The sequence below is a fragment of the Cervus canadensis genome, chromosome 27 (assembly GCF_019320065.1).
Source record: "Cervus canadensis isolate Bull #8, Minnesota chromosome 27, ASM1932006v1, whole genome shotgun sequence".
NCBI classification, from domain to species: Eukaryota; Metazoa; Chordata; class Mammalia; order Artiodactyla; family Cervidae; genus Cervus; species Cervus canadensis.
Genome location: NC_057412.1, coordinates 26,635,290 through 26,655,502, shown reverse-complemented (window position 1 = coordinate 26,655,502; position 20,213 = coordinate 26,635,290). Strand labels below are relative to the sequence as shown.

Here is a 20,213-nt window from a genome sequence, read left to right as displayed (position 1 = left end):
AGCTTAGGGGACAGGCATGCAAAAGTAGGAAGTCAAGAAACACCTGGAGGAACAGACAAATTTGGCCTTGGAGTACAGAATGAAGCAGGGCAAAGGCTAGTAGAGTTTTGCCAAGAGAACGCACTGGTCATAGCAAACATCCTCTTCCAACAACATAAGAGAAGACTCTATACATGGACATCACCAGATGGCTAACACCAAAAACAGATTGATTATATTCTTTGCAGCCAAAGATGGAGAAGCTGTATACAGTCAGCAAAAACAAGACCAGGAGTTGACTGTGGCTCAGATCATGAACTCCTTATTGCCAAATTCAGACTTAAATTGAAGAAAGTGGGGAAAACCACTAGATCATTCAGGTATGACCTAAATCAACTCTCTTAGGATTTTACAGTGGAAGTGAGAATTAGATTTAAGGGGCTAGATCTGATAGACAGAGTACGTGATGAACTATGGATGGAGGTTCATGATATTGTACAGGAGACAGGGATCAAGACCATCCCTAAGAAAAAGAAATGCAAAAAAGCAAAATGGCTATCTGAGGAGGCCTTACAAATAGCTGTGAAAAGAAGAGAAGCAAAAAGCAAAGGAGAAAAGGAAAGATATACCCATTTGAATGCAGAGTTCCAAAGAATGGCAAGGAGAGATAAGAAAGCCTTCCTTAGTGATCAGTGCAAAGAAATAGAGGAAAACAACAGAATGGGAAAGACTAGAGATCTCTTCAAGATAATTAGAGATACCAAGGGAACATTTCATGAAAAGATGGGCTCAATAAAGGACAGAAATGGTATGGACCTAACAGAAGCAGAAGATATTAAGAAGAGGTGGCAAGAATACACAGAAGAACTATACAAAAAAGATCTTCATGACCCAGATAACCATGATGGTGTGATCACTCACCTAGAGCCAGACATCCTGGAATGTGAAGTCAAGTGGGCCTTAGGAAGCGTCACTATGAACAAAGCTAGTGGAGGTGATGGAATTCCAGTTGAGCAATTTCAAATCCTGAAAGATGATACTGTGAACTTGCTGCACTCAATGTGCCAGCAAATTTGGAAAACTCAGCAGTGGCCACAGGACTGGAAAAGGTCAGTTTTCATTCCATTCCCAAAAAAGGCAATGCCACAGAATGCTCAAACTACTGCACAATTGTACTCATCTCACACGCTAGTAAAGTAATGCTCAAAATTCTCTAAGCAAGGCTTCAGCAATACATGAACCATGACCTTCCAGATGTTCAAGCTGGATTTAGAAAGGGCAGAGGAACCAGAGATCAAATTGCCAACATTTGCTGAATCATCGAAAAAGCAAGAGAATTCCAGAAAAACATTTATTTCTGCTTTATTGACTATGCCAAAGCCTTTGACTGTGTGGACCACTATAAACTGTGGAAAATTCTGAAAGAGATGGGAATCCCAGACCACCTGACCTGCCTCTTGAGAAACCTGTATGCTGGTCAGGAAGCAACAGTTAGAACTGGACATGGAACAACAGACTGGTTCCAAATATGGAAAGGAGCACATCAAGGCTGTATATTGTCACCCTGCTTATTTAACTTACATTCAGAGTACATCATGAGAAACGCTGGGCTGGGTGAAGCACAAGCTGGAATGAAGATTGCCGGGAGAAATATCAATAACCTCATATATGCAGATGACATGACCCTTAAGCCAGAAAACGAAGAAGAACTAAAGACCCTCTTGATGAAAGTGAAAGAGGAGAGCAAAAATGTTGGCTTAAAGCTCAACATTCAGAAAACTAAGATCATGGCATCTGGTCACATCACTTCTTGGCAAATAGATGGGGAAACAGTGAAAACAGTGGCTGGCTTTATTTTTAGGGGGACTCCAAAATCACTGCAGATGGTGACTGCAGCCATGAAATTAAAAGACACATACTCCTTGGAAGGAAAGTTTTGACCAACTTAGATAGCATATTAAAAAGCAGAGACATTACTTTGTCAACAAAGGTCCATGTAGTCAAAGCTATGGTTTTTGCACTAGTTATGTATGGAAGTGAGAGTTGGACTATAAAGAAAGCTAAGTGCCAAAGAGTTGATGCTTTTGAATTGTGGTGTTGGAGAAGACTCCTGAGAGTCTTGGACTGCAAGGAAATCTAACCAGTCCATCCTAAAGGAAATCAGTCCTGGCATTCATTGTTAGGACTGATGCTGAAGCTGAAACTCCAATATTTTGGCCACCTGATGCAAAGAACTGACTCATTTGAAAAGACCCTGATGCTAGAAGAGATTGAGGACAGGAGGAGAAGGGGACAACAGAGGATAAAATGTTTGGATGGCATCAGTTACTCAGTGGACATGAGTTTGAGTAAACTCTGGGAGTTGGTGATGGACAGGGAGGCCTGGCGTGCTGCAGTCCATGGGTCGCAAATAGTTGGACATGACGGAGCAATTGAACTGAACTGAAAATAATGGGAGCCAGTGAAAATCCATCAATAGATTACTGCTTTTGAAATTCAACTGATTTTTGTCGTTTCTTTGTCAAGCTGCTAGCAAGAATATTGTCTTTTCTTTTATTTTGTATAATGTCCAGTACTGCTTAACATAAGAACTTAGCCTCAGTCTAATCGTTTACTCTCTTTTCTACCTCCCTCAGTCTCTGAGCATTGTAGATGTTAAGGACATCACAGGGTGTGACAGTTTTTTATGATAAGTTTATATGCTTATATGTGGGTATATGTAAGTGGGTAACGTTTCTCTTCTCCATATGTTTAATTGAAAATTATTAAATAAGTTATGAAACAAAGATGGAAACATAGGGCTTCCCTGGTGGCTTAGACGGTAAAGCATCTGCCTTCAGTGTGGGAGACCCAGGTTCGATCCCTGGGTTGGGAAGATCCCCTGGAGAAGGAAATGGCAACCCACTCCAGTACTCTTGCCTGGAAAATTCCATGGACTGAGAAGCCTGGTAGGCTACAGTCCATGGGGTCGCAAAGAGTCAGACATGACTGAGCGACTTCACTATGAACTCTAATATCCAGAAAAATTAAAAGGAAAATTTTAAAATTTCAAATAACAAAGTAATTTTATTGGTAACCATATGAGGCTCAATATCTAAATAATGATAATGCCAATTTTAGCTCATATGTAATTCTAATCTATATATTTTTACCAATGTATTATTTGTCCTCTTATGAAAGTTTATCCACATAGTGCATTTATATAGGAGGACCTTATTATTATTAGAAAATTATTTTCTAAAAAATAATAATAATAATAACAGTAATTATTATGTTATTAGAAAACTGCCTTGATACTTTTATCAGTGTCTTAGCTTCCTTTTCTCATTAGTTGAAATATAAACTGAAGTTCACAATAAAATAAGTAGCCTTTTAATATTAGATAGTGTTTCTGATATTCCTAAATAGAAATCACAGAAAGAAGTAATATTATTGTTATTGTCGACTGATCATCTATTTATTTAAATAGTCTAATCTGTTAAATGAAACAAATATATCAAGTATTGGGTAAAAAATAGCCCGTTGGCTTCTTCTTACATTAAATTTTATTTGTACCATGTAAATACTTTTTTGTTCAACCTCTGGAAATAATTACATGGGAGTAGTCTAGCAGTAAAAGCTGCACATTACAAATTCATTTTTTTGGAAGGCTCTCATCAATTCTGAAGCTCAGCAATGATTACCTGCAGCCCATGGGGTCACAAAGAATCAAACACAACTTAGCAGCTAAACAACAATAACAATTACTTTTTCTAATGTTCTTTTTTATTTTCGGAGAAGGCAATGGCAACCCACTCCAGTACTCTTGCCTGGAAAATCCCATGGATGGAGGAGCCTGGTAGGCTGCAGTTGACGGGGTCGTGAAGAGTTGGACATGGCTGAGTGACTTCACTTTCACTTTTTGCTTTCATGCATTGGAGAAGGAAATGGCAACCCACTCCAGTGTTCTTGCCTGGAGAATCCCAGGGACGGGGGAGCTTGGTGGGCTGCCGTCTATGGGGTCACACACAGTTGGACACGACTGAAGTGACTTAGCAGCAGCAGCAGCTTTTTTATTTTTGTCCCCCTCTGTTCTAAAAGTTACTTTAAATTATTATATGTTCTTCCTGTGTATATTTATCTTTCTCTCTCTATACATATATTTTTTTTTTCATATTTTAAAAACATGCAGTATAATACTGATATTTAGCATTGCATGTTGGTATGATTGTACCTATTTCTTTGGAAATATGTATATGTTATCAATTATATATTTTATATGCTTATATATTTATATATTACATATAATATCAATTACTTTAGATATTTTATAATAAGAGGTTATTTAAAAGAGATCGTTGCTTCATCAATAGAAGTTACTTTGCTTCTTTTAACTTTGACCTGTACTCTATTAAAGTTATCTTTATTAATTTCTTTCTTTTCACCTGCTTTGTTTTTAAAGAAAAGATTTTCTTCATAGAATGTAGTTGTGATTTTACCAATATAACCTGGGCAAATTGAATTATATGTCTCAACATCTGTGCCTTTTCTCTTGATTTGCTGCATTCAGTCATGAAACTGAGAGTTACATGCAATACCAGTTTACAGAATATACTAACACTTCTAACCGGTTGAACACATCCTCTGTTTTCATATAAAATTGTTGGCCACCTGAGAAGCATCTTATCTCACTAATTTTCCAGTTGAAAGGAATGATATCCTTTAACAAGAAGCATTTCAAAAGATATTCCTGGATTGAATGAATATACATATAGACATAATTTTTTTACTTCTTCCCTATTTTACCAAACTATTTCTTATATTTTATATACGAGTTTTAAAAGTCAGTTTGTAAATAAAACTTGACTTCATATAGTTCATTAAGTCAATCCGAGTTTTTCTCAGGTAGAAGTTCATTTTATTCACTCCTTAATTTCATAATGTTTTTTGATGTTAACCTCCCATAAGTCAATGAAATAATTTGACTCATTGGAAAAGGAGTCTAATGTCATGTTTACTAAGTTATGAAACATTATAATTATATAAGTTATCAATTTCCCCTACAAAATTCTTCATATTATTTTCTTTAGTATATTCTTTTAAAGTGATTTGATTTTTTTGGAGTGATATGTGGTGATATTAATATAGTTTTTAAAGTTTTGTTTTTAACATTTATACACACACTTATGTGCACCTTTAGCAGTCCACAAATGTGTACCCAATTATGTAATTAATCTATTGTCAATCTTTATCAAAATACTTTTCTTCTAATGATTATAGAAGCTCTACAAGGAAATAAATTGATAGCAATATAGAAAGATACAACTGGAAGATAAAAGCTATTATTAATTTATCTGTCCATAGGCAACCATCTCAGTATTTTTTCTGTTTCTTAAATAGCTTTTAGCCTCTGAGTTTGTATGTATTCACATTACAAAGATACTTCCTGGTGGCTCAGACAGTAAAAGTGTCTGCCTACAATGCGGGAGACCTGGGTTCGATCCCTGGGTCGAGAAGATCCCCTGGGGAAGGAAATGGCAACCCACTCCAGTACTCTTGCCTAGAAAATCCCAAGGACAGAGGAGCCTGGTAGGCTACAGTCCATGGGGTCGCACAGAGTCGGACCCGACTGAGCAACTTCACTTTTCACTTCTCATGCATTCTTTGGTATAAATTGAAAGAATTTTCTTGTAACCTTCAATATAATTCACTGTATAATTTTTAACAAGCATACACTATTCAAACATTTTATTTTTGCTAATAAATATAATACTAAGATTAATAGATAACAATATAGTTCTTTTGGCACTTCTCTGATTATTTCCACAGGACAAACTTCTATAATTAGAACTGCTGAGTCATTGAGAATTACTTTTTAAAAAATTTTAGATTCTTATTGTCAAATTGCTGTTTAGAATATTCATGCTGTTTTATACTCATATTAGTAGTGAATAAGATTTTCAGTTTGCTAGTACTGAGAAAACACTTCTGTCCATCACCTATTAGACTTTATTGTTGAAAAATCAGTAAAAAAAAAAAAAAGAAAAATCAGTCAAGCTAGCTCTTTCTTTTCAATTTGCCATATAACATGTGCTATTTTGAGGTTGTAAATTAATGATATAAAGTCTTATTTCATCTAAAAAATCTTTTATCTGAATCTGAACTCAAAGCAAGCACAAATTCAGGAAGTGTACTCATCTCTCCTCTTTCTCCCTCCGAAAAGATTTTGGGAGCAGAGCTTAGTCCAGAAAAGCCGTATTTTTTACCCATCGGATTGTCTCTCAAGTTTGAGTTATTTAGATTTACTATAAGACTCTTGGGCTTCCCTTGTGGCTCAGCTGGTAAAGAATCCGCCTGCAATGCGGGAGACCCCGGTTCCGTCCCTGGGTTGGGAAGAGCCCCTGGAGAAGAGAAACGTTACCCACTCCAGTGTTCTGGCCTGGAGAATTCAATGGACTGTACAGTCCATGGGGTTGCAAAGAGTCGGACACGACTAAGCGACTTTCACTTTCACAATACTCTTCGTTATTACAACACAGTTTAGAAACAACAAATCAAAGGCAAAGAGAGGTGGCTACTGTCAGCAAGTATATTTCTTCAGAAAACCTAAACTTCTGTAGCAAAAATCCCTTCAATTCAGGAGCCTGAAGAATCAAGAAATTTATTTCCCTTCTCTGTAATGATTATAGTGAAATGTTCCAGATTTGGTGGGAAGCTTTGTTTTACATATCATTCAGAGATCCAGGCTCTACTTTTATTGCTAAAAAAAAAAAAAAAAAAAGGAAAGGATTGGATAATTAAAAGTTTCCATGTCAACCTTCAACATTATAAAAATTGATGAATAGGAATGTCTAATATAAAACACTAATAGAAATGAAGAACTGGAACTTTTGGTAACAAAAATATTAAAGTCATTCAGGAATGAGTAAATAATCCATTGTCGGGTGTAGGGTTTTATTTTGTTGTACCTTCAAGCTGATAAGTTAACCTGTTACTGTTTCATGGATTTTGGTAGGAAACACGGGACTCCTGAATCAGACTTGCAGTAGTTCCCCTTGTTAGTAGTAGTTCCCCTTGTTTTCCACGTCTTATAGGGATAATGTTGTGTGGTGTAGATTGATGCTATGCACACAGTTAGTTTGCCTCATAGCTGAGGAGTATTTACCTTCTGTTATAGAAGCCTTAAGGAAGCCTGTCCATTGTCTTCACAGAAAACATTATCTCATTGCTCAGGGTTGCTTGCCACAAACACAATTCTGAGAAATGGGCTCTGTAATCAACAGGACCTTATATTGTGAGTATATCCAGCAAACAATGTAGGAGCAAGGAAGACCCAAAGAAGGAATCTTCCTTCCAGCTTCTATTACTCAGAAGCCTCCAAAGACGTTCATGTGTACTGTAAGACAAGTAATTTTCCAAAGAATGTGGAAATTATGTTCAGCATAAGGAAATTCTATATGTTCTTTGCTTGACGTTTTAAATATTCTCTCTGCCAGCAGACACCTTGAAAAATAATCATTGATTCGTGATCATCCTTTGAGGGGATTGTAGAGTCATTTGCAAAAAAGAGAAAAGATAGGTGGATGGATTAGGCAGGGTGCTATTCATGAAACAACGATTTCTGGTATTTTATTTCCCCATAGCCTGTCCTGGGTTGAAGAGTGAGCAAAAAAGCCTTTTCTCACATATAACACTGTGTGTATTATACTAGAAATGTATGTGACTTAAGGAACTTATTTTGGGAAATAAAATACTCCTGTACACTGTTAATCTTATTCATTTATGTTTTTGTGATAACTATTTGAATAATAGTAGTACTTAGCTGTGATAGGCTTTAATAAGTGGGAGGCATAACTAAAGAGATAAAATTGAGCTCATGTAAGTTAGACATTTCTTTTTACCACTCACCTGTCCCCTTCATCTTAAATCATGATTTATTCTTTTTCGGTGTCTAAGGGAAGTGCCATGAAAGCCTGTTAAGCAAAAGGAAGTGAGTGTCAGAAGCTCTGCTCAGCTTTTGGTTCTACCACTTGGTAACTTTGGGACTCTGGCTGCTCATTTAATCTCACTTAATATTTGGGTTATAAAGATTCCCTGGAATCAAAGTGAGATATGACTGTGAAAGTCCTTTCTAAGCTATAGAGCATTCTACAAATAATTACCAAGAATTATGCATACTTGAGCTTTTCTCAGTTAAAGGCGACTGAGGAATATGTTCTTTCTTAATGCTTAGGGTGTACTGATCACTCAGCATTTAGATCAGTTCCTGATCTGAACATTTTTTGTTACACGCTGCCTGCTTTTAGAAGGCTTAATTAATTAAAAAAAAAAACTTAAAAAAACTATAGTTACTTGGAAACTCTGTTCATGTAGCTCACTTTGTTCTCTAACCATGCTGATAAATTCAAAGCCGTATATTCAGTATTAAGTCGAAAACTGGTGGATTCTGTAAAAATTGCCTTTGCATTTTCATTGTTATTTTTTGTACTGATAGCATTAGTGATACTGTTGGCAAATATAGAAATAAACGGTTAAAAAGGAAAATGTTTGGTTTCATATGGTAAAGCATACTTGGAATAAGGTGTACAAGAAGTAAAAAGTGAAAAATATTTGAAAGGTAGTGTTTGTCTATATAATGCAGTTATTAATCAAAACCCATTTTTCTCCTTTAGCCTCTTGAAAACGTTATCATTAATTGCTATGAAAAGAAAAAGGAAGAGATGGTGATATAACTCATCACCTTTTTTTTTTTAATATAGTAAGATTTGTTCCTTCTGTTGATTGATTTATTGACAGTAGCTTGCAATAATATTTGTGTCTTTTTACTATCTACTCTATGCTTACTTTAATTAACTACTATAATGGTTGGTTGGCAATGATGGAAATTGCCAGAGAATCATAAAATATTCAAGCTGGAAATGACTTTAAGGATCATATACCATGGCAGATGAGGAGAGCAAGGTTCATAGAATTTAAACATCCTTAAAGTCACACATCTGGATGGCAGTGTAGATTCTTAAGCACATTCCCCCGTTCCTTCCTTGTCACAGTGCTCATAGACTATCATGCATTAGCTTAGAGTTTTGGAAGTATTTTAAGACAATAACATCTTGTTCTCTTTTTAGCTTGTTATCAGGAGTAAAAGTGGAGAAATCTTGTACCGTATTTCACCGTGGGCAAAGTATGTGACTCGTGAAGGCGGTAATGTGAACTATGATTGGATACACTGGGATCCAGAATACTCGTATAAAGTGAGAACAACACATCTTTAAATAAATGCTTGCCCAATATTCCTAGGAAAATTAATTTTTACTTTTATAACTTTTATAGTCATGTTCAACTTCTCTCTTCACCACCGATTTAATATTTTACATCATAGTGCACCTGTTTGCTATACATATATCAGAGCCCATCATCTATAGCCAATAAAATGTAAAAGTGAGTTTTTATTTGAGGGTGTGTTTCTGAAATAGGGGTAGGGCAGAACAGTAAATCTATGTGTACTACCCGATAAGGATTTAAACATTTTAAAAATGATTTTTAAACATTTAAAATAAAATTTCAATTAATCAAAGACTCCAGTGGTGTAATATTTCTCACTATTTGGGTCTGAAGCAGAATCAGGGTCCTTAGGAACAATGACCATGTCTCGTGAATGTATGTTTTTTCAGGATGTATTAATTGGAGTAATTTTTTTTAGTTAATTTATTTTAATTGGAGGCTAGTTACTTTACAATATTGTATGGTTTTTGCTATACATTGACATGAATCAGCCATGGGTGTCCATGTGTTCCCATCCTGAACCCCCCTCCCACCTCCCTCCTCACCCCATCCCTCAAGGTCATCCCAGTGCAACAGCCCTGAGCACCCTGTACCATCCATCACACCTGGGCTGGCGATCTGTTTCACATTAATTGGAGTAATTTTTTAAGGCAGTCTTACTGACAAGAGTTATAAGTATCTTTGAGCTCAATTTTCTGTCCTTTAAGTTATTGAAGCTTGTTGATAAACACTTTGCATTTAATAATTATATATTCATTTCACAGTTCTTATGTTTTCTCTAAGGCTTAGGCTCAAAATACACCTTCAGTCAGTGATAAGCCATAAGTCATTGCATGACTTCTCTTTTAATATAGGTCTATTATCACGATCCTAACAAGGATTTTTTTTCCCAAAAGAAATTTTAATGGAGGAAGACAGTGCCTTTCATATGTGAAAGTAGTTTCAAAGTGTTTGAGTTAATTCATCATTTCATTTAACATGTTAGTGTCATATCTGCATTTTTGGTCTAATTCTATATGTAATTTTAATATTCTGTAGTTTAAACATTCCAAACCAAAGAAGCCAAAAGGTCTACGAATTTATGAATCTCACGTGGGAATTTCTTCCTATGAAGGAAAAATAGCTTCTTATAAACATTTTACATGCAATGTACTACCAAGAATCAAAGACCTTGGTAAGTAATAACTGTGATTTTTATTCAGATAAAATTTTAATGAGTCTGTTCTCTTATTAGAAAAGCTAATTACAAGTGTCTTTTTTGTGTGTTAAGAGATTAAATATGTAATAGAAATGCATTTTATTTTAGGCTTCTCAAATTGCCTTGTAATAGTGATAGCATAGAAAAGAGAAATGGAATAAAGATAGAACATAAGAATTCAAGATATTATTCCAATTTCAATTTTAAGTAATGTGAATTGATGGCTTCCAAAATTGTAGATAAATACATAAGCATAATTACTTTTCTGCAGGAGAGAATTTTTATCAATTTAAGTGGTCATTGATTATAGCCTGTTCGGTTTACTCTGTTAGGGGAAAAGATCTTACATTTGTAAGTAACTGGAACTCATTTTGTTTCAGAGTCATTGTAGATATAGCTTCTGTTAGGATGACTTATTTGACAGATATTTATGGTGCATCTTTCTGTGTGAGACACATTGTTCTAGATGTTTGTATATTGTACTCTAATGACAGACCCTGTCTTCATGGGAACAAACAAGAGAGTGAATGGTATAGTGTTGGATTATTGATGGGGAATGCTCTAAGTCTGTTATCTTCTTTTTATAGGTTTTTTTCTCATCGTTTCACAGCATATTAGCACCTGCTCCAGTAGCTAGGCAGAAAGATAAACTACTTTTAATTAGTCTGTTTCTAATAGGCAGTCCACATTTTGGCTAGAGGAAGTTTTCATTTATATAGGTATTTTGATTACCTGAGATGGTGAGGTCAGGTTCCAGAAACCATAATTAATTAAATGTATGGAGAAGTTAATGTGAATTATATTTAATAGATATTATATTAAGGTTGTTATATTTGAGATGTTCTCTCATCTCATGCTGTAATAAATTGTTTATGACCTATATCTTACAGAACTTTCAGCAGCACAGGCATTTTCTTTTTCTTTGTGTTTGAATTTCATAGTCCAGTACTGTCGCCATAAATAATTTTCTTGTTGTTCAGTCACTAAGTCATGTCCAACTCTTTACGACCCTATGGACTACAGCATGCCAGACTTCCCTGTCCTTCACCATCTCCTGGAATTTGTTAAATAAGTTTAGGAATGTTTAATGACATAAAATGAATAATAAAATATATAAGTTGATATTTGCTCATAAGATTAATACTTATTACATAATGGAGAAATAAAAAACAAACTCTATAATTTTTATTAAGTATTATACTTGACATATTATTGAGAAATAGTTTACACACATATTTAAACTGAGAGAGCTAATTTGTTTCTTTTTTAACAGCAAAGCCAAAGATAATAACGTCTCAACAGATACTGAATCATGGAGTTTATGTTGTCCTTTAAACTTATGAATCCCTACTTCTGAATGTGAATTTATAGTTGTTCCAGTGTTAATTATATACTAAAATATGTGCACAAGAAGTTATACTAACATGAATTAAATTTTGAGAACAGAATAGGAACATTTTCTATGTACAGTGCAGAAGACAGTCAAATCATATTTGAAAATTTTACCAAATTTTTCTTTGAAGAAAAAGAATTTTTTAGTTTTTTAAAAAGACCAAAATTTATTCTAGTCTGATTATTTGCTTACATTAAAAACACATTAATAAGTATTTTTAAGTATTAAGAGCTTTTAAAAAGACATACCTATCTTTTTGAGTCAGTTCATTTAGAGTTAAAGCAAAACATTTTCAGATAGAGCAAGGAAAGATGTATGTGTGTGTACTTGTGTGTGTGTGCACACAGGTTTATACATGGATGACTGTAGAGTAATTTTTTAGGTGCTAGAAACACCTAAAAATGGAAATGGAAGTGGAAAATGGAAGCATTAATGCTGGCTTCATAAAAGCCACCTTTTAGAAAAATTGATTTGATGGTATATCTTAGGCTAGAAATAAGAGAAATATAAAGAAAAAGGTGAAAGAATGTATATGGCATGCAATCAGTTACTTTTATTTGGCTTTCATAATCTTCGAAATGAATATTACAAGTGTAACTGAAGTTTATCATATGCAGATTGTCATCTTTAATATTCTAAAGCCAAATTAAGAGTATATTTGCATATCATTTATTACTTGTTAAAATGAAGACATTTCAAATAGCTAGACTATAACCCTCAAGAACTAACTGTCCAATTTTGTGTTAGAAGGTCAGACAAGAAAAAGATGTTAAAGTAGTAGAACTTTTTAAAGTGACCAGACCTTAGATTATGTGTGAAACCTAATGCCTTTTAAACAGGGGGCTGTGTTTATGTATTTTTTTATTACTTTTTTTTTATATGTGGCTTTTAATCTCTATTTGACCTTTGCTTATACAGGATATAATTGCATTCAGTTGATGGCGATCATGGAACATGCTTACTATGCCAGTTTTGGTTACCAAATCACAAGCTTCTTTGCAGCTTCAAGGTAAAATGAAGGACATGATATCCATTTTCTTATGTGAACAAAAAAATTTAAAAATGGAATGAATTTCTGTATTCCATATGATATCTTATGACCTACTTAGGGTTAACAGAGTTAATAAAATCTGAGCATTTTCTTTTAAGATCATAGATTTTTCTCTCATCAAACCTTAGAGACTAGCCTGATTTAACACTGCTTTTCATGAAATGATTTCTGGTACAGAAAATCCGGTTAGCCTGCTGAAATTGTCATGTTTGGAGGCTAAGCTTTAGTCAGAAAATACTGACTTAGTGAAACCATTATTGCTGGAGCTCATATCCTTTTCTGGAAAGAGACTCACTTATGTAGGAAGGTAACTGAGAAGGCCCTTGGTGGGACTTAAACTACCCACAGAACTGTCCTTCTTCCCAGGCTGAAATCCAAGGCATATGACTCTCTGAGCATAAAAACATCAGAGGGTCCTGTGCAGTTGGAGAGGTACTGATCTGAATGACCACAAGTTGCACACGTCCAACTTTGCCCCATGGAGCTTACAGTGTGGTGGCTTGTAAACATCAATCCAGCTCTTATTGCTGTTCAGTTGCTAAGTAGTGTCCGAGTCTTTGTTAATCCATGGACTATAGCACACCAGGCTTTCCTGTCCTTCACCATCTCCAGAGTTTGCTCAAACTCATGTCCATTGATTCAGTATTGCCATCCAACCATCTCATCCTCTGTGGTCCCCTTTGCCTTCTGCTTCAATCTTTCCCAGCATAGGGTCTTTTCCAATGAGTCAACTTTTCACATCAGGTGGCTGAAGTATTGGAGCTTCAGCATCAGTCCTTCCAATGAATATTCAGGACTGATTTCCTTTAGGATTAACTGGTTTGATCTTCTTGCTCTCCAAGGGACTCTCAAGAGTCTTCTCAAGCACCACAGTTCCAAAGCATCAATTCTTCAGCACTCTTCCTTCTTTATGGTCCATCTCTCACATCTGTCCATGACTACTGGAAAAGCCATAGCTTTGAATATAGTCCTTGTGGGCAAAGTGTATCTCTGCTTTTTAGTACACTGTCTAGGTTTATCACAGCTTTTCTTCCAAGAAGCAAGCGTCTTTTAATTTCATGGCTGCAGTCACTGTCTTCAGTGATTTTGGAGCCCAAGAAAATAAAGTCTGTCACTGTTTCCATTTTCTCCCCATCTATTTGCCATGAAGTGATGGGACCAGACGCTATGATCTTAGACAAAATCCAGTAATCGTATATATTATGATTTACACTTGTAATAAAAGCTAGGAAGAAGATGGAAAATTGTTCGGATAGCATAGAACTCATGGTTTGAGTTTAGATCTAAACTGATGTTGCAACTGAGATTTAAAACATGATTAAGAGATAAACAGTTTTCAATCTTAAAAAGGGTGTGTTATCTAGGGGGGAAGGTGAAGTGGGAGTACATAGATAGCATTCCAGACATAGAGAAAAGATACTGATCCCTTTACTTGTTTCTCTTTATAGGATTTCTCCTTGAACGACTTATCTGTCCTTATTGTCCCTAATTCCTCCACTTCTCTTCTTTCTTGAGCTCGTTCCAAGTAGGTACTCCACCTTTTTGCTGAAATTGCTCTTATATAAGGTACTGATGGCCTCCACATATTAAGTCAATCATCAGTTCTTAGCTTACTTGACCTGTCAGCAGCATTTGGCACAATTGATTACTCACACCTTCTTTCAACTTTTTTTTCTTGGCTTTCAGAATATTAAACTTCCCTGTGGTTTTTCTCACATCTTTTCTTGCTTCTTCTTTATTTCCTTTGTTCTTTCTTACCACTAAAGATGGGCCCGCCTAGTGCTCAGCCCTTGGTTCCATTCCCTTCTGTATTTAAATGAAGTATCTTTAGGGTCTCGTTAAGACTCATTCTTTCTTATGGCTTAAATACACTTTATATGCCAACCACCAAATTGAAGTCCCCAGTCCTCACCTCTGTTGTGAACTTCAAACCGTGTCTATTTGAGGTTGGAATATCTAGTATGTATCTCATACTTAACCTGTTCCAGACTACATTTCTATTCTTATCTTCTAACCTTTTTCTCTTGTTATTTTCCTTAATGCAATAAATGACATTTCTGTCTTTCAGTTACTTAAGCCAACTGCACTATACTTGCCTTCTCCCTGTATGGTCTACACCACACTCTAATTATCAGAAAACTAGCCACCTGTAACTTCAGAATATATCCCAAATCTTTCTGCTTCTCCTGTTCCCATGGCTACCACTCTGTCCAAGTTGCCACTTCTTACCTGAGTCATTTCATTAGCTCTGTAATGGGTCACTCTGTATTCTCTTGTCCTCCTTCCCTGGCTTTCTGCTCCACACATGGACTACTTTCTGCAAAGTACCCAACGTCAGCTGTTTAAGATGAAAATCAGATCATGTCACTTTCATGTCACTCAGAACTCTCTAACAATTTTCAGCTCTCTTTTGAAATAAAAGCCAAATGTCATACATTGATCCAGAAGGCCTCACGTTATCTGGGTCTTGGACAGTCTCTGGAGTCCTCTCTTTCTTGATCATTACACTCCAGCCACACTAGTGCGTTTGCTCTTCTTCAGATGCTCATTTCCATCTCCAAAGCCTGTTTATTTCTGAACACTCTTCCTTTAGATATTTGCATGCCTTGCTCCCTACTTCTTTCTTAGCTTCAACAAAATGCTGCCTTAGTCGTAAAGCTTTCACTGATGACCTTATTTAAAATAACAAACCTTCCCTTCCCACTAGTGGCCTGGCTTCATTTTTCGTTTGAGCAGTCACTGCTATCTGATATTCCACATATTTTGCTTATTTATTTCCTATCACCCAACTAGAAAACAAATCCCATAAGGCCAGTGATGTTTATTTTGTTCACTAGTGAATCACAGAGCATAGAAAAATTTATGGCACACAGTAGACTGCTTAATAAGTATTTGTAGAATGAATGAATGAATGAATAAAACTTTAGGGCTGTTTATTCATTGAACATGCTTTTCAGTGAGTGGCAAAAGAGGCCAGGTATCTAGGATAAGAAGAGTAGTGGGTAGAGTGTCATAAGATAAATCTAAAGCTTTTGTATGTGTTAAGTCACTTCAGTTGTGTCCAACTCTTTGCAATCCCATGGACTGTAGCCCACCAGGCTACTCTGTCCATGGGATTCTCCAGACAAGAATACTGGAGTGGGTTACCGTTTCCTCCTCCAAGGGATCTTCCCGACCCAAGGTTCAAACCCACATCTCTTATGTCTCCACCATTGGCAGGTTGGTTCTTTACCACTAGTGCCATCTTGGAAGCCCCTAAAGCTTCTGGAAGGAGCCAAATTAGATAGTGCAGTAGGTCATGATGAAGAGAGACAGAAATCAATTCATCACAAGTATGATTACTTATTTAAAAGGCAAAAGTTGATGCTATGATTTGAAGTGAAAGTTGCTCAGTTGTGTCTGACTCTTTGCGACCCCATGGACTATACAGTCCATGGAAGTCTCTAGGCCAGAATACTGGAGTGGGTAGCCTCTGCCTTCTCCAGCGAATCTTCCCAACCCAGGAATCGAACAGGGGTGTCCTGCATTGCAGGTGGATTCTTTACCAACTGAAGTATCAGGGAAGCCCTGATACTATGATTGACTGCAATATTGAGACTTAAAAAGGCCTTTCTCTAGGTAGTGAGTTTTGTTTCCTATTTCACACAGACTAGAAAACCATTTTTAACACAAATCCATGTACATGTGAACTGCCCCTCTTTCCTGCTTGGGTGGTGACAGGGCCCACTGGTACTTGGGGTGTTCCAGTCTGGGAATAAGTGAGTGCAGTAGAGATGGCCTCAATCAAGCCACTAAGGATACTCAAAGAAGTATTCTAAGAGCCCCCCAGTCCCAGCCATGCATATACAAAGGGATGGCCAGGTATGTAGACAGGAATGACCATGCCTCTTAAACCAACTAGCCTTGGCAATGGAAATCAGATGCTCTGAGTATGGAGAAGGGGAATTTTACTATCTGCCTCCTCAAAATGTGAATTTTTATTGGGTTATAAATTTACAGTTACTAGTCAGATTATTTTTTATTAAATGCTTATAAAAATGCCTGATAGCAAATATTAAGCAACTTTGACCTGTGTCTAAGTAATATATCATACTACATTTGCATATTTAAAGTATCTAATACTGTTCTGGTAAAACAATTGATTCTCAATAAAGAATTGGTTGTTTCCTTTAAATATGAAGTGATCTTATTTTTACTGTCTCTTTTACCTTCAGCCGTTACGGAACTCCTGAAGAGCTGAAAGAACTGGTTGATACAGCTCATTCCATGGGTATTACAGTCCTCTTAGATGTGGTACACAGCCATGCCTCAAAAAATTCAGAAGATGGACTAAATAACTTTGATGGGACTGAGTCCTGTTACTTTCATTATGGACCTAGAGGGACTCATATTCTATGGGATAGTCGGTTATTTGCCTACGCCAGGTATGTACATATAATATGGAAATGTCTTATTTGTTTAAAAAATAATTCAAGGAGTTTTACCAAATTAATTGTATGTGTACTCTCTCATTGATATCTAATTTCTTAATTTTTTAAAAAAATTTTATGAGAAATGTTTATCATACATTGAATTTACCTTGTTTTGATTAGCACATGTATTAGTGGTAAGTTGCACTAACTTTCAGTTTTACAAATCACATGCTATTTAACATATATTGGTTATATTGCCACTTAAACGTTTAATGTGAATTTTTTTATTATCTAAAGAACACTTTATAATTTTGAATTAAACATAGAAAATTGCCTTTTAATAAAAAATACACATTGTTTTAAGTAGACTACTAAAATTATTTTATGTTTTGCTATCTTAATATTACCCATGTTTTTGATTGCAGCAGGATCTTAATAGTATCATGTTTTTAATAGCAGTTAAACTCTATGAACAACTAACATTAGTATGTAATATGTCAGGTATGGTGCCAGGTGTTTTAAATATATTAGCTACATATTTTATATATTATGCACAACAAATCTACTTATATGTAGTAAGTACTATTGTTATGACCACCTTTCAGGTAATAAACTAAGGCTTAGTGTTGAAACAGTTTCTTAAGATTAAAACACATCTCTGACTTGCCATCTAATTAGAAGGGTGTTTAAGTGATTAAATCTGAATTCCAAAATATGGTAATAAAACTTTTTAAACTAAAAAATACTATCAATTTGTATCCATTTTTTATCATAAGTGAAAATATGTTTTCAGGTATATTAAAAGTGGCAGGGTGTCAAGTTATGTATAACTAACTAACTTTTTTATAATATTTCTGAAAGAATTTAATGAATTTTCTGTTGGATGTTACACCACAAATAAATAAGAACACATATGGAAAACCAAAAGAGTAGAAAAATGCTTCAGCAAGTACTTGGATAAAGTGAAAAATTCTAATTTTTGAACATAAATTAGATGACTTTTACATGGAAGAAGTTGTTTTGCTTCACTCTTAATAACAGGCATTATTTTATATTTCGTAGCCATATAGGAATCACTCATGTCAGATGAAGCAGCATAATATATGAGAAAAGACACAAGAGGCAGGGTTCCAGGCCTAGTTTCACTCTGGTACAAATTAATCATTCTGGTTCTCAGGTTTTTCATTATAAAAGGAGGCAGAGTTTTGGGACTAATACAATTCCCTCCGTAAAGGTATTTTGTTATTTGTGTCATCTTATTGAACATTGCTTTTTATACTATAGATTTATAAGTAAAAAAAGGACTGAACCTATGTTAATTCTATGATACAACTTAATTTCATTATTGAGTAAATCTTTTAAAAGTAGAATGTGGATGAGAAATACAATTAATGAAGCTTTCTGGTTCATATTTGGATGAATAAGTGTTGACTCTGTCCTGTATAACTGTGTCTTATGAAAGAAGTACACTAAATTGTTAAGTTTTTATGTTTTGAAACAATTTCGATGTGGAATTGAATCTTAAAAAGAAATACATTCAGTAGGTGGATTTCTATGTTATGATACTTTATTTTATTAAAATATGTATTATACTATATTTTTTCTATATCTAGAGCTCTCAAAGTCCATTTAACGTTATCCAGTTTTTTAAGGAAAAAGAATTACACATAACTGTCTTTAAAACTTTTCTGGTATTGAAATTAAGACATATTTAAACTTTAATTTAATACTTATTTTCTTCTTCATTGAATTAACTATTAATCTTTATCAGGTGCTTACTTTTGGTTAATATAATGTATGATTGCAGGTTTTTTTTTTTCTTATGATTTTTTTTTGGTTTTGTTATGTCATGTAGGCTTAGACTTTTGTAAATATAGTTCCATTCAAAATATATTTCTATAATTCAAGTATTTTGTTTACTTCATATGTCTAAATCCTCTAATTTTTATAGAATTAGTATTTCTATGTAGATTTATGCTTTTAGTTACGACATCGTTAAGCTACATAGATAAATCCTACAAAACCAAATTTTTAAAAAGCTAAATCCAAATTCCCACAAATAATTCTATAATATTTAGGTTTGTCAATTTATAACATGCTAAAGATTCCAGGATCCTTATCTTTGAATTATTTTCTCAATGTATGCATGCTAAGTTGCTTCAGTCACGTTTGACTCTTTGTTACCCTATGGACTATGGCCCGCCAGGCTGCTCTGACTTCGGATTCTCCAGGCAAGAATATTGGAGTAGGTTGCCATGTTCTCCTGTAGGAGATCCTCCTGACCCAGAGATCGAACCCACATCTCTTATGTCTCTTGTATAGACAGGCTAGTTCTTTACCACTAGTGCCAGCTGGGAAGCGCATACTGTGGTATAATTGATTAAAATCTTTATTAACAAAAAATTTATATTAGCCTGATGAAAATATATTACAGTTTTCTTTTACATTCTCTTCCTTCTCTTCTGACTAGTTGGAACGTGTTAGTCACTCAGTCATGTTGGACTCTTGCAAACCAATGGACTGTAGCCCACCAGGCTCCTCTGTCCAGGGGATTCTCCAGGCAAGGATACTGGAGTAGGTTGCCATTCCCTTCTGCAGGGGATCTTCCCAACTCAGGGTTCAAACCCTGGTCCCCTGCATTGCAGGCAGATTCTTTGTTGTCTGAGCCACCAGGCAAGCTCCATCTCACTAGTTATAGCATATGTAATATAACATTGTTTTGGCATAATGCGAAAACCATTTTTATAATCAGCATTCATGATTAAAGTCCTTTGCACTTTTGGTTGTTTATTGCTGCTTAACAAACCTGCTCAAAATGCAATGACTCCAGATAAGGGCAGTTGATTATTTTACTTTTAGATCTGCAATTGGGGCATAGGTCAGTGTGACATCTCTCCTCTTTTCCTTGTTATGGTCTAG

At 35.2% G+C, this 20,213-nt stretch overlaps 1 protein-coding gene across 1 annotated transcript in view; it reads left to right on the top strand.

Moving 5' to 3' along the window:
* Positions 1-20,213, top strand: part of GBE1 (1,4-alpha-glucan branching enzyme 1) — a 290,909-nt gene that overhangs the window by 135,859 nt on the left and 134,837 nt on the right. The window contains exons 4-7 of the mRNA XM_043448921.1: positions 9,084-9,209; positions 10,279-10,414; positions 12,750-12,840; positions 17,097-17,306. Coding sequence (XP_043304856.1) covers positions 9,084-9,209; positions 10,279-10,414; positions 12,750-12,840; positions 17,097-17,306 — 563 coding nt within the window. The remainder of the gene's footprint in view (positions 1-9,083; positions 9,210-10,278; positions 10,415-12,749; positions 12,841-17,096; positions 17,307-20,213) is intronic.